The 13,457-nt window shown below is 44.9% G+C and overlaps 1 protein-coding gene across 1 annotated transcript; it reads right to left on the reverse strand.

Moving 5' to 3' along the window:
* Positions 1–9,486: 9,486 nt before the first annotated feature.
* On the reverse strand, positions 9,487–11,182 carry LOC311372693 (growth arrest and DNA damage-inducible protein GADD45 gamma-like). The gene is made up of 4 exons (XM_084489656.1): positions 11,052–11,182; positions 10,831–10,932; positions 10,506–10,716; positions 9,487–10,382 (listed from the first exon to the last, which is right to left on the reverse strand). The coding sequence occupies exons 1-4, from the start codon at positions 11,102–11,104 to the stop codon at positions 10,269–10,271; spliced, it is 480 nt and encodes a 159-aa protein (XP_084345782.1). The 5' UTR covers positions 11,105–11,182; the 3' UTR covers positions 9,487–10,268.
* Between the last annotated feature and the right edge of the window lie 2,275 nt (positions 11,183–13,457).

Genomic DNA, 13,457 nt, shown 5'->3' on the forward strand with positions numbered 1-13,457 from the left:
TCGACCATGATGTCAAAATACGCTATGGTTCCTGTAACAGTCATGACAATTTTCGGAGGAAGTATTACCACCAAACCACAAACATACACGCATCTGCAACACACACTGCGACACAAACTGCGACTGCGCACACACAGACACACAGACAAACTTCTAATCTTTGACTTTGGGACATGTGAGCATTGTTATTGGCTTAGCAGCATGCATTTGTTTGATCCAGGGTATTGTTGCCCACTCTGTTTTCTTCATTGAATGAGCTGATTAAAATCCCCCCCCCCCCTCCTCCCCTTAACAACACAATATTTGACAATAATGTTTGATTTACTCAAGACCAAAGCACTCATCATACACCCGGCAAGGGCCTACAATAATCCCCTCCCATCCGATTGGCTACTGTAAGCCGCCTGTATCCACAGCAACACTGGCGAGGAAAGCCCGCCTCTCTTGTGAGAAAAAATGCAACAATAAGCCATGCTGGTGATGCTGGTAAACAAACCGGGCATGGGAATCACAGTGTGTACAACTCTGGCTCCTCAGAAGATCAGAGTGCAGACAAACTCTGCTGACCTCCATGTCGCACTGTTTTCCATAAGGAATATTGGATATTGGAATAGTGGAATTATAGAAAAATATATAGCAATATTTTTTTGTTATTCCATATATATTATGTTTAGGTTTAGCCCCTATTGTTGTATTGCAATGCAAGAATATACGGGAATTAAGGACTTACAACAGGGTTTATGGTTTGATTTAAACAAAACAAAATAAAGTTGACATTTCTTTTGATGAAGACTATAAAGAGCACAAAGCTCTTATTGACAAGATCAAAGGGGGTGCGGGAGATAAAGGTCCCCTGGTGAGGACACACAGAATCAATAACACCGAGCAGGCGCCCGACACAAACACGTGTGCGTGTGCACGTATGTTTTTCTGTGGCAACAACGGTGTCAGTGACCTGTCCGCTCAGCGTCACATCTGCCTCCATGCGTCTTGCCGTTGTCCCAGTGTGCTGTTGTTCTGTTGTGTCCACTGTGTGTTTACCGCAGCCAGCCCCTCCTCTCAGTCCCATACCGGCTCTGGTTACCTTTTTCTTTTTTTTTCTAGGTTAACAAAAGTTCAGGAAATGTATGTGCGTGTGTCGGGGTACGAGTATTGAGTTGAAGCCCTGGAGGTTTGAATGCAACGTTGCTCTCTGTGCTTTGATCAAAGGGATTAAGAAGAAGAAGAAAACAGAAAGGGGGGAATAACAAGTCAAAAATAACAAGGTTATTGAAAAACATTTCAGCTGCAAAACAAAATACCCATGCACTGGGACACCTATCCTAGTTGAGCAAGACCTTCCAGCCGGCCAATCGGATCTCTGTTACCAACAGCAACAACCAGTGTTTATGCCCTCCCCGGATTGATCCTTGCCTCTGATTGGCTGCCCTCATAAAAACAGCCCCTCCTCTGCTTTTCATTTTTTCCCCAGCACTGTTCTCTCTATCCCTGCAGCTTAAGTAACACTTCGAAAAACAAAAAGAGCTTATTTTTTTTCCCATTAATGACAGTGCACCAATACAAATAAAAACACTAGGCTTATTATTATAATTATTTTTTTTTAACCATGGAGGAAACACTTCCTGGCTTCTGAAGGCACAGGATGAGAGGAGGAGAGGGAGGGGAGAAAGGAATAGATCAAGGGGTGGAATACTATAAGCTTCTGTTGCCATGCACGTTCAGTGTGTTACTAGGGCAAGTATGCTATGTTGCTAGGAAAAAAGGGTGCAAGGTAGAGGAGCCGTTGCATCAGTCCGTTGAAATGTCCTTGAAAAAAACATGTCTGTCTCTCTCTCTCTCTCTCTCTCTCTCTCTCTCTCTCTCTCTCTCTCTCTCTCTCTCTCTCTCTCTCCCTCTCTATTTATTTCTTTCGCCCTCCGCTGCGCAGAAATGCTAATTGCATTTGCAGCTCATGCTCGGGGAGAAATTTGTAAGTGAAATGTGAAAAGTTTTGCAGAGGAGTTCAACATGTTTCATTGTTCTGTTATGAATGAAAGATATTTCAAGAAATCTCCCTACAACAATAGTCTTTTAATCTCTTTGGTTTGTGAACCTCACTCACCCGTTGTGCAAAAATAATATTATATATAATATATAGACTTATGGCCACACTGTGCCATCTTTAAGGTTGAATAGTGTGGATAGGGGGGTTTGTTTATGCTTGATAGGATATGTTTTCCATGTTCAGCCAGGAGAGCAGTTTGTACAGTATTACGCAACTTCCGGTGTATCGTCCAAGGAGTGTGTTTTCCACAGCAGGTAAAAACAATGACGCCACACTCTGGCATGCCAAAAAAACAAGATATGCACAGGTTATCACATTCTTTTGTTATCTCTTTCACTGCATTGGGTCTACGTCTGTGTATGTGTGTGTGTGTGTGTGTGTGTGTGTGTGTGTGTGTGTGTGTGTGTGTGTGTGTGTGTGTGTGTGTGTGTGTGTGTGTGAGTGTGTGTGTGTGTGTGTGTGCACGTGCATGCGTGTGTTTATGTTTGTGTGCGTGCACGAGTGTGCACGTGTGTGTTCATGGGTTTTCATTTCAGAATTTGACAACATCCATAGATCTGGGAACATGCAGGCTTGCAAAACAGCCATGTGCTTTCTTAGAAAAACAAAGTTGTTTGTGCACATGTGCAGGCAGGGTCCTTCCTCTAATAGCCCTGACCCAGGAAAGACCCCCACGATGGAATGACGACAGACCTCGAGCAAACAGGTCCCCCCCTCTCCCAAGCAACACACACATACACATACACACACACACGTAAGACCTGCTCTCAACCCTCTCCCTCCCTCCCATTCCGTCTACCTCAGCTCTCCACAACTCATTATCTCTCATCTGCTTTCTGTCACTCTGGCCCCTCTTCCAGTAGATGGTGTTCATCGCGTCCGTCTGCTTACTGTAAAATGCCCTAGGTTCACATGTTGCACATATGTGTGTGTGCGCTGGGGAGCAGTCACGCAGAAACTACTAGTCTGCTCTTTAACCGTGTTGCTAACCCAGCGTGCTGCCGACGCAGTTTCTGAAGCCACCCCCTCCACCCCCCCAAAAAAACTCCCTTACTCTATTGGGATATTCTGTGCTTTTTTAACCTTTAAAGAGGTGTGTTTGCATATGTGTTTGTGTGTATGTGTGTGTCTGTGTTGGTTTCTGCATGTTTGTGTACGTGTGTATTTTTGTGCATCCGTGCATGTTGTGTGGTTGTATGTGTGTGTGCAATTGTGCATATATGCATGTGTGTGTGTGTGTGTGTGTGTGTGTGTGTGTGTGTGTGTGTGTGTGTGTGTGTGTGTGTGTGTGTGCGCGCGCGCGCGCGCGTGTGTGTGTGAGTCTGTGTCTGTTTCTGCGTCCGTCTGAGTCATTGCGACCATGCATGCCCAAAGTTACCGACAACATTCCACATATTCCTGAAACCATTCCTCCGTCTCCCTTCCGTCCGGCCCAACGTTCCGTACTTGGGGACGGCCGGCTCAGAGAACAGATTCCTGGCAGGGCGTCAGGCCCACGTGCCTCTGGGAGGATAAGCTCAGCTATGCCAGTTATTCGCCGGCCCGACCCGAGGTTGCAGTGTGCGGCCAACCCTTATTTGGTGCTCAACATGGCCCTGCCCCTCCACCTCAGCCAGACTGGTATTCAGGAAGAATGGACAAATATGAATACAATGCAATACACAATGAGAGAGAGAGAGAGAGAGACACACACACAGACACAGACACAGACAGCGACAGAGACAGAGCCAGACGTAGACAGAGAGCCAAACAGAAAGAGAGAGAACGAGTATGAGCAATAGATAGGGAGTGACACACAGACAGACACAGACACAGACACATAAACAGACACAGACACAGACACAGACATTAACACAGGCACAGGCACAGACACAGACAGAGAGAGACAGACAGACAGAGAGAGAGAGAGTGTGAGCAATAGATAGGGAGTGAATGGAACATGTTCGCATGCCTGCATCCAGACATTCATGGACCCAGCCCATTTTTTCCACATGGAATCTTGTCATTAACTTTCATATTTACAATGGCATGCCGCTCTGAAAAAGCAAGCAACTACACATAAAGAGATTTAATAGTAAACAGAGGGAAACTCTCTGGACATAGCATGTACATTTGCAGGTTCACATGGTTGTTGTTGACTGTTGACTAAGCCCCAGTGACACAACCCACCCCACCCCCGCCTCCCAGATTCCAGAGCTCGCATGTAAGTAGCCGTACCAGGAAGGAGGCATCCACTCGGATCAGCCCTCCATTCCCCTTGTGCCTATTTGGGTTTCACCTGCTGCCGCACACTCATCTCACTGCGACTTACGTAAAACACCGCCACCAATGGGCCCCAGGCTCATCTGATCCACCCCAGCGGAAAGCATTCATACGTTGAAAACACTACAGCTGGCCCCCAGCGGAGCTTTGGATCGCGTCGAGTCCGTACAGTATTTCTCGGATGCTGTATGTTTACTCGGCCAGCTCAGGCTGGAGGGCGGGAAGGAGGCCGCTCTATGAATAGGTAGATTCAGATCAGGAACCTGACCCTCAGACAGATTTAAGTGAGCTACTTTGAGTTGACATTGAGGTTGGGTGAGGTTGTGCTGACTGTACTCTGAGACTGTACTGGATTTACATTTCTCAACTGTAATTGGAGTTGAAGATACATGGGAAGTGGGTTGTTTACGGCACTCATTTGATTTATTAATCTATTATAAGTATATCTAAATAAAGATGCCTCGCTCAAATTTGTACACGGTACAGTTTTTATTCAATCAACACCCTGATGCAATCCCAAGCCAAAATCACACAGATAGACAGAAGATCTTACCCACTATGTTCTGTGCAAATGGTGAGCACAAGAACACTGCACTGATCACACATTCTGAACAAACCGTGAATACAAAAACACCTTATCTTGCACACACTACCCTTATTCCTTCATCCCTTATCAGATAATTTTATCCAAAGTGACTTTCAGATACATGTCAGTAAGGAGCAGGCAGCTTCCTCAAGGGGATGGCTCACAGATCACAGGTCGCCCGTGGACATTGGGGATCGAACCCAGTAGCTTTTGGCCAGGAGTCAAACACACAAGTCAGCCGAGTGTATCTTAACCCTCCTCCAAACGAACGGTGAACATGATATGTTGTGAATCTGTGATAATTCCATTAGATTGTGTGGACACAGGAACTCCCTGACCACTGTGTATTGGAAGAGCTGTCCCTGTAATAGAAGCCCACTCTGTAACATGACTTCATCGTGGTCCTTCAACCCCAATGCTACTACTCAAGGGTATGACTAACCGGGTCACTTCTGATCACACACACACACACACTGGGACACACACACACACACACACACACCTGGTTTACCGAGTCTGATTATAGGTTCTGCAAAGACAACCACCAAAAGCTATACTGCTGCACTGACAGTTTAGCATTAGGTGATGTCATCCCTACAGGTACACCATAAGTGTGTGTGTGTGTGTGTGTGTGTGTGTGTGTGTGTGTGTGTGTGTGTGTGTGTGTGTGTGTGTGTGTGCGTGTGTGCGTGTGTGCGTGTGTGTGTGTGTGTGTGCGTGTGTGTGTGTGTGTGTCTGTGATTCAGACATAAATATGGAGAACAATAGAAAGAGAGAGAGAGAGAAATAGAGAGAAAGAGAGATAAAGAGAAAGAGAGAGAGAGAGAGAGAGAGAGAGAGACTCAATCAAAACCACAACCACTAAACTCCACGACTGACCGGTCATTCCGACACACACAGCAACACATGTACACTCAAACGCACACAGCACAGCAGCCTCATCATAAGTAGACGTTGTTTTCATTGTATCACCATGGCTACCAGAGAGAGAGAGAGAGAGAGAGAAAGGCCCCTTGCACCGTAAATCGGACCGCTCTTTTATTATAACGTCACACCTTCTGCTGACTCAACACCTGGGCCTGGGGGGTTGATGATCTCACTGCATGGATCTGGAGAAGCAGAGGCGAGGGCAGAGAGCTATCTCCTCTACGGGAGTGACACTTTTCTACCAAGATCAGAGACACTCGACACTGGCCGCGCTTCCGTCTATCTCTGTCTGTGTCAGACTGCCCGCACCAGCTGGGCCATTAGCTCATGATACCAATCAGGCGTGTGAGCGAGAGACATAGAAATCTCTCTTTCTCGCTCTCCCTCTCTCCCTCTCCCTCTTTAGGGTTGTTCTAGAAAGACAGAGCGAGAGAGAGAGTGCATGCGCTAAAGAGAGAAAGCGCTCGTGAGAGAGAGAGAGAGAGAGAGAGAGAGAGAGAGAGAGAGAGAGAGAGAGAGAGGGAGAGAGAGAAAGGGTTTGAGGTAACGAGAGAGCACACACGAGAGTGAGAGAGCAAGAGAGCATGCGCGGGGGAGAGAGAGCGAGAGGCCGTGCTGATTGCCAGCTCAATGTGTCATCTCATCTTTCTGTGCTTACGGTAAGTGTGGAGTACAGGGGAATAGAGAGTGAGAAAACAACAGTTCCCCATAGCAGTAATGGCTCTGGGAAGACCAGGATTGTACTTTGGTCCCATCACTGATACCATTAACCCTTTTCAGTTGACCCATTAGTTCCAAAAGCACTGACGACAATCCCCAACATTTCATTTACATATCAACAGGATCAAACACTATCCACAGTATCTATCTATCTACATTGTCTAACTATCTACATCTGCTATCTATCAATATATCAATCTATCAAACTATCTATCTATCTCTATCTATCTATCAATCAATCTATCTACAGTATATATCATAAGTTATCTAGGGCCAATGCACTTTCTATATTATTATCAACTTACTAACATATTAATCATTTGTTCATACAATTGGATGGAATGGACAAGTTGCGCTGCTTGAGTTAGATAACGGAACAATTAAGTAGAAGAGCACAATAAGTAGGCCTCCCCCCCTTGCCTATCAGCCGTCTGCTTCAGTCAGAGAAAAACAGAACATGTTTCTTAATAACTCAGTCACTGTCAGCCTTATTTGGACCTCTGTTTATGTCTCTCTGTCTCTCTCTCTCTCTCTCTCTCTCTCCCTCTCCCTATCGCTCCCTGCCTCACCTTTTTTTTGTTTGTGTCTCTCTTTTTTCCGGGAGTGGGTCTCTGTCTGAGAGCTTGTGCAGACAGGGGTTGTGTCTGGGTTTTGGGATCTAGCTGCAGGCTTTGGCAGCCAGCAGGCAGTGCAGGGAGAAGACCACCAGCTAGGCAGTTAAACTAAGGACAGTCTCCACAGCAGCAGTGAAGCCTGTCCTCCGCTGTAGAGTGCTGGTGGTATATACAGTATGTGTTCTGTGGGCAAGGTAGCACCAGTCGCACAACATGTCAAAGGAAAAGTAGGAGAAGGAAAATCAACGATGCCCATTCAAACGTATTGGAACTATGCATTGAGCATATCTTATTGCATTTGTACTCGGATGGATAATAAAGTGAATTGTTTGGCTTTCGAAAATAATGTGTTTCTTATGATTGAGAGATTTACAGCTTTATTGATAATCCAACCTATTTGTGTCAAGGATGAAACCAAATCAAAGGCTATCTGATAAAGTGTGGTTGTGATTATGTTTACCTTAGGCACACTATCAACTATTCAACAACAAGTATCTAAGATTTAAACTCTGTATGAGCTTTTATCTTAGCAGGCGCATGACTGAGATGTGGGGTCAAGATTGTTCAATATTGTGACTATTGCTGTTGTGGGTAAGATTCCACAGGGTCCAGAATGAAATTGAGCAGCTATTGACCGGTATTCTCGTAGGTGACATTATTAATCAATTCACAGTTCCTAGCCAAAGTGATACTGTGCCATGTGACCTTTGCTCAACTCTACTCAAAAGACAAATATCATACTTGTCTTCATCAACAGTTTCATTCGCACCTCTTAAGCTGGCCAACAGCAGCCTTTTATTAATTAATCAGCATATTGGCTTTCACTGGTAATGAGTGGTATCACTAACTGCAGAGCCATGTCTTTCTAAGGCTGTTGTCAACATCCTTCTTACTAGAGTGTTGTCATTGGTCAATACACTGAGCATGTTAGGCGTTCTGCTGACAGGATCAATGCATTGAGTGGCTTCTGGGCAATTGAGAGGTTATGCAAATGTGTTGATGTTAATCAGACACTAAACATAACAATGCTCTAGGGCAGAAGTTGTTTCTTATTTGGTTACTTTATTTGTTCAAAGGATTTTTTTCAATGGCTAGTACTCAAACAACTCAAGTTGAAGATACGCAATACTTTTTGTTTTTTTAATAATGGGAATGAGTACTTTCCTCAAACCCTGCAGACTTAATCAAGACTTCAAGACCATCATGTATTGAACTATCTGTATTCCTGTTAGATACAAGTAGTCCCTTTATAAGAAAGAGTTCCTGTGATCATGGGTCATTCTGAGAAAGAAATGATCTGCTGTATAGTTTCTAGGTAGGTGTTAGTGTGTGTGTGGGGGGGGGGGGTTATTTCTTGTTAACCAACATGGAAATTATTTTTTCACCATCACACCAATATTCTCATGTTAAATTCCTATAAAAACACATTTACAATTGTGCACAAGTGTGTGTGTGTGTGTGTGTGTGTGTGTGTGTGTGTGTGTGTGTGTGTGTTTGATGTGATTTTGAAAGGAACAGCCTAATTTCTTTATTGCATGCATTTAACGGTTTCTCCGTCCAAATCATGCAAAATAAGATTTATTTTCTATTGCTTTCTATTTTCTATTGCTTCAGCTGAACATATAACGTGCAGACATTGATATCAAGCACGCAAACTCAATCATAATTTCCTTAAACAAAACCGTTTATATCAGTGTATAAACTATAAGCTTAGCACTCTGGAGCTGTGTGAAAGTGGGCCATTATATCCGAAGCAAACACAAACTCCCTTTTCCACTTGGATGCACCAAACTACAACCAACCACCCCCTACACACCCCCGCATCAACGCAGAGCCCACCAGCCCCACGCTGACACTGCAGAAGCTGTGCACTCAAAACAAAGGAGAGCTCTCTCTCTCTCTCTCTCTCTCTCTCTCCCTGGCTAGAGCCCATACACTCCCTAGCACCCGGCTCTGGCGATTGTTCAAGCTGCCACATAAGGCAGCTGGTGTATGAGCTGCAAAAAGGTCAATGCCTGGAAAGAGCAGACGTCACGGCTCACTTTTTGGTCACTCTATTGCCGATGAACCCGCCCTGTTCCCTTCTCTCTCCTGGGCCTACATGCTCACTGTCTTGCACCCACATGTTCAACCTTCCACCTCCTCCTACTCTCTACTCTGCAAGGCTTCCTGTTGAAGCGTCGATGGCACGCAGGCTCAGTTTGGGTGCAGACGTTCAAGATAGCGTTTCCTGGTTTGGTTTTTCTCAGATAACACCCTCTGCTTCTTGTAAACAAACTGCCCCGTGGCACTTGCACAGTGCAAATAAAGTGTTCTGACAAGTAACATTAACTTTTACAAGTGTTTATTGAGAAATTATAACAATCATGTAAACAATTATGTGGCATGACATCAATCGAGTTTGCATCATATCAAAAATTGAAATCATAGTCCAAGAAAAGATGGTGCTTGTCAAGTCCAGAGACAGCAACAGCAACTCATATCATGATTTGCACGCGCATAAAGTTCCTTGTCATTGCAAAATTGCTTTGCGATGGATGCAATGTTTTTTTTCAGGAAGAAATAAAAGTCCACACTTTCGCCTTCGGGGCACCTCCTTTGGAGGTGCGACCAACATGTCACCGTGTCTACAGGCACAGTTCCAATAAAGATCCTTTACTTCCTACTGTCCATTTCTGACACCCTCCTTCCGTCAACGGCTCTGTTCCGAGCATCCCCCCCCACCCCCGTGAGGTGTGGGGGACTCGTCGGGCCCCCATCGGCTTCACGTTCTCCTTCTGCATGATCTACAGGCGCAGCCCATCGGGGCCTCTCCTCAGTGTCCAACAGCTCCTGAAGTCCTTGGTGGCATCACACCTGACCCGAGTCCACGTTTGGTGACTCCCCAGAACTTCATACCCATCCTCCCATGGGTAAATCCAAACCGAACGCGCTGACCCACAATGCACTGGGTGCAGCCAGGGTGCTATAGAGAGCCACAGCTTTCTAATCCAAGCAAGGGTTGGGGTGGGCACAAGCAATTGTGAACCCTCCCAGTAGGCGAGCCTCAGCTCCTTTACGTTCTCTTCGTCATCTTCCTCTTCATCGTGTGAAGCGTGGGCGATGGCTCGGTTCTTCAGCGCACTGGGAGGGTGATGGTGGGCACCCAGTCGTACATGCTGCGTCTCTCTTCACAGAAGAGGCTGAGCTTGTCCAGGGAAGTGTCTTTCCATGGGTTTGCACTGGGGCTCTGCATGAAGAGAAAGACAAGTCACATGGTTAGGCATCGGGCTTAAAGACAAGCACGTGCAGGCATTTACATCTCAACAGCAGAAACGGGTGGTGCAACAGTTCAATGGAACACAGGACGTACCGTGACAAGAATGCAATGCGCGTCCTTGGGCTCGCCGGTGGCGTCAGTGCCCACGAGATCGGCGAGGCGCTCTATGTCGTTGACGCGCACCACGTTGATGTCGTTGTCGAAGCAGAATGCCTGGATGAGCGTGAAGTGGATCTGGAGAGCGATGTCGCACTCGTACTCCTCATCGGTGGCCAGCACACAGAATGCCACGCTGTCTGGGTCACTGTTAAAACGAATAAAAAATAACCCGGTTAGAATACATTCATCTGTGTGGCAATAGCTACAAAAATCCACAATTTGCAATCAGTAGCAATTACGATCTAATAGGTGTACTTACACATTCATAATTTTTGCGGATTCGTAGACGCCAACGGTCAGGTAGTCCTGCTTCTTCGCAGCTACCAGCAGGTCTTCCAAAGATGTGCCTGCACTTTGCACCCTGACAAGAAAAATACAGTTCGTTAAAGTCATGAACACACCGTTAAACTACATCATTCACCGATCTAGAAATGTATGTTAGGCTGTTCAGTAGTATAACGTATTAAATGTAGTATTTACCTGTCAACTATTTCCATGGTGGTCTCTTGTCCGCGTACCTCTTCCAGAGTCATGATTGTAATCCAAATGCGATCGGGTTTTGCAACGGTTAGAAAAAAGGTCACAACGGTCTCTGAAAACGATCTTGCTTTGAGTGTGCTCTGAAAGCGACTATCAGTTGGCTTTATAGCAGGGCAGCGTAGTTTCTCGGCAAGAGGCGGGGTTTTCCACTCCCCGCGTCTACCATTGGCAGAGAGCAGCCAGGGTGACGAAAGCAAAGTCCCTGGGCTGTTACGATTGTTGACAACCCCACGTGGGGCGGGATTAGTTCTATAATGAAGAATTCCCCCTTTCCTTTTCAACATCACAAAACAAAGTAGAAAACACCCTAACCCCCCGTAAAGAAAGACTGGTATCTATTGATCGAATGTTGCATTTCTGGTGAAACTATCCACTCAAATGACCTGAGAGATTACTCGGAATGATCTAATTCAGTTTGCTCTTGAAGACCTGCTTGTTTTGATTGTTGTGGGTTGTATAATTGCACCAACTGTATGCAGTGCCATATGACAAATATAAAACAAGGGACGAATGAAACCACCATCACATATCAGAACGGGGGGAAATAATTGGTGTGACTCACACCCTGTCCAACTATTTTAAGTATTCTTTCATTTCGATTGTTGAATAGTGTGAACCTATTTTAGGTGCAAGATACTCATTACAAATTCCAGATCGTCCCAAACGTGTTGTGCTGGTGCCACCTCCTGCAGTCTATGTCTATTTATTTTTGTAACATGATGTTTTTTAATAGCCTAGGTCGGCAGGTCGTATGCCTACTCTTTACTCTGAGACAATACTCTCCTAGTCTTAAAAAAACGTTTTGTGACATGGGGTAAACGGCACACGCCACCGAATAGAAGGGGCGATCATAATTGCCAGTCTTTCATGGGCGCGTGGCAATCCATTGCCAGGACAACGGTCGGCGACCCTGTGTTAAAATAATAGGCTCTGGCGCCCCACCTGCTCCTAGTTCTTTCATGGATAGGGGGATTGTGTGCAGTGTGTGTGTGTGTGTGTGTGTGTGTGTGTGTGTGTGTGTGTGTGTGTGTGTCACACTTCTTATCGCCCCAATCCATAGTGGAGTTACGGCAGATGCTTGACAGATGCGACCCTCCTGGACAGCGGCACGTGTCGGGCTACGGCCAAATCGTAACTCTACTCGGGGTTGCATGTTTGTAAGACAGGTGTTTTTTTTGTTGCAAATATAGGCTACATAACGTTTTCAGATGGTATGTGAACAGCAGCTGCCGTATTTTAGAGGTAATTTGAAAGCATTTAGATGGCAATTGGCGAAAAAAATGTAATCAAAAGATGAGTGCAGTCGGTTGTTATTAGATTTGAAGGACGATAGCGCTAGTAAGAGCTGCGGTGACGCCCGTATCTTCTATTAGTGGTGAATCAGTAGCAATGATTATTGATGACGGATTTGGGCTTTACAATTGAGCCTGCTCTGCCACCTGGCGGTGAGCATGGAGAGCAACAGCAGCTTTTCCCAGCCTAAACAACACGTGGAATAAATCGCGGCGCGTGATCGTGACTCATCCTTATTGAGGCGTGATCCTCATGACTCACAATGACTCATGGATATTTGTATTTAACAATAAACCAACTATATACCATATAAGGCAGAGGCATATTGTATGAGCTGGAATCGCATCCATGTCGACAAATAAACAAGGATTACACTAGAAACCGTGTGTATAAAGAAGAGGCATGTATGACAAATCAGTGCAATGAAACATCCTAACATGCAAATCCTAGAAGATTGATATTTTCTTTTCGAGATATTGTGAAGCAATTTAGATTTAATGATGCAATCTTGAAACTGCGTGAGGCAGTAAGTAATAAACGCATATAGAAGCCTATAGCCTATAGCCTATTGATAAGCAGCTTGTTTCAGGTGTGAAAGCAAAGCATGGCCTGATGAATGTTGAAAATAACAGACATGCTTAGCTGTATTTGAACCAAGTCGTACTTCAGGTGTGTTGGTTTAAGTCATAAGGCTTCCAAGAGGTTGTATTTTCTTAAACCAATGTGTGCAAGTCTTGCATGACCCATATAGAGTCGAGAAGGGTAAATAAAAGTAGGCCTAGATGGATTGAGTGTGCACAATAATAATTTTCTCCTTTTATGATGCCTGAAACAATAAAGTCAGAGATTATCCTGATGTATAAAATGATTTATTATTATTATCATACATATTCAGTGACATGTATTGTACATACAGAAAGAGTTCCTAAGTATGAAATGACTACACTCATTCAACCTTATATACAACCCATATATATGGACAGTGACAAATATCAGTGCCTTTGTTTTGACATGATTAACATTAACATTATAAACTTACAGTACTGTAAAAAA

Source organism: Micromesistius poutassou (genome assembly GCF_964030765.1).
Source record: "Micromesistius poutassou genome assembly, contig: SCAFFOLD_4971, whole genome shotgun sequence".
Classification (NCBI taxonomy): Eukaryota; Metazoa; Chordata; class Actinopteri; order Gadiformes; family Gadidae; genus Micromesistius; species Micromesistius poutassou.

What these genes read in the sequence shown, in the direction of transcription:
- LOC311372693 (XM_084489656.1), bottom strand. Translation starts at nt 11,104, where the DNA reads ATGACTCTGGAAGAGGTACGCGGACAAGAGACCACCATGGAAATAGTT. An exon ending in ACCATGGAAATAGTTGACAG is followed by an intron (nt 10,933 to 11,051) that starts GTAAATACTACA and finishes TTTTCTTGTCAG; the next exon opens with GGTGCAAAGTGCAGGCACAT. An exon ending in TCCGCAAAAATTATGAATGT is followed by an intron (nt 10,717 to 10,830) that starts GTAAGTACACCT and finishes TCGTTTTAACAG; the next exon opens with TGACCCAGACAGCGTGGCAT.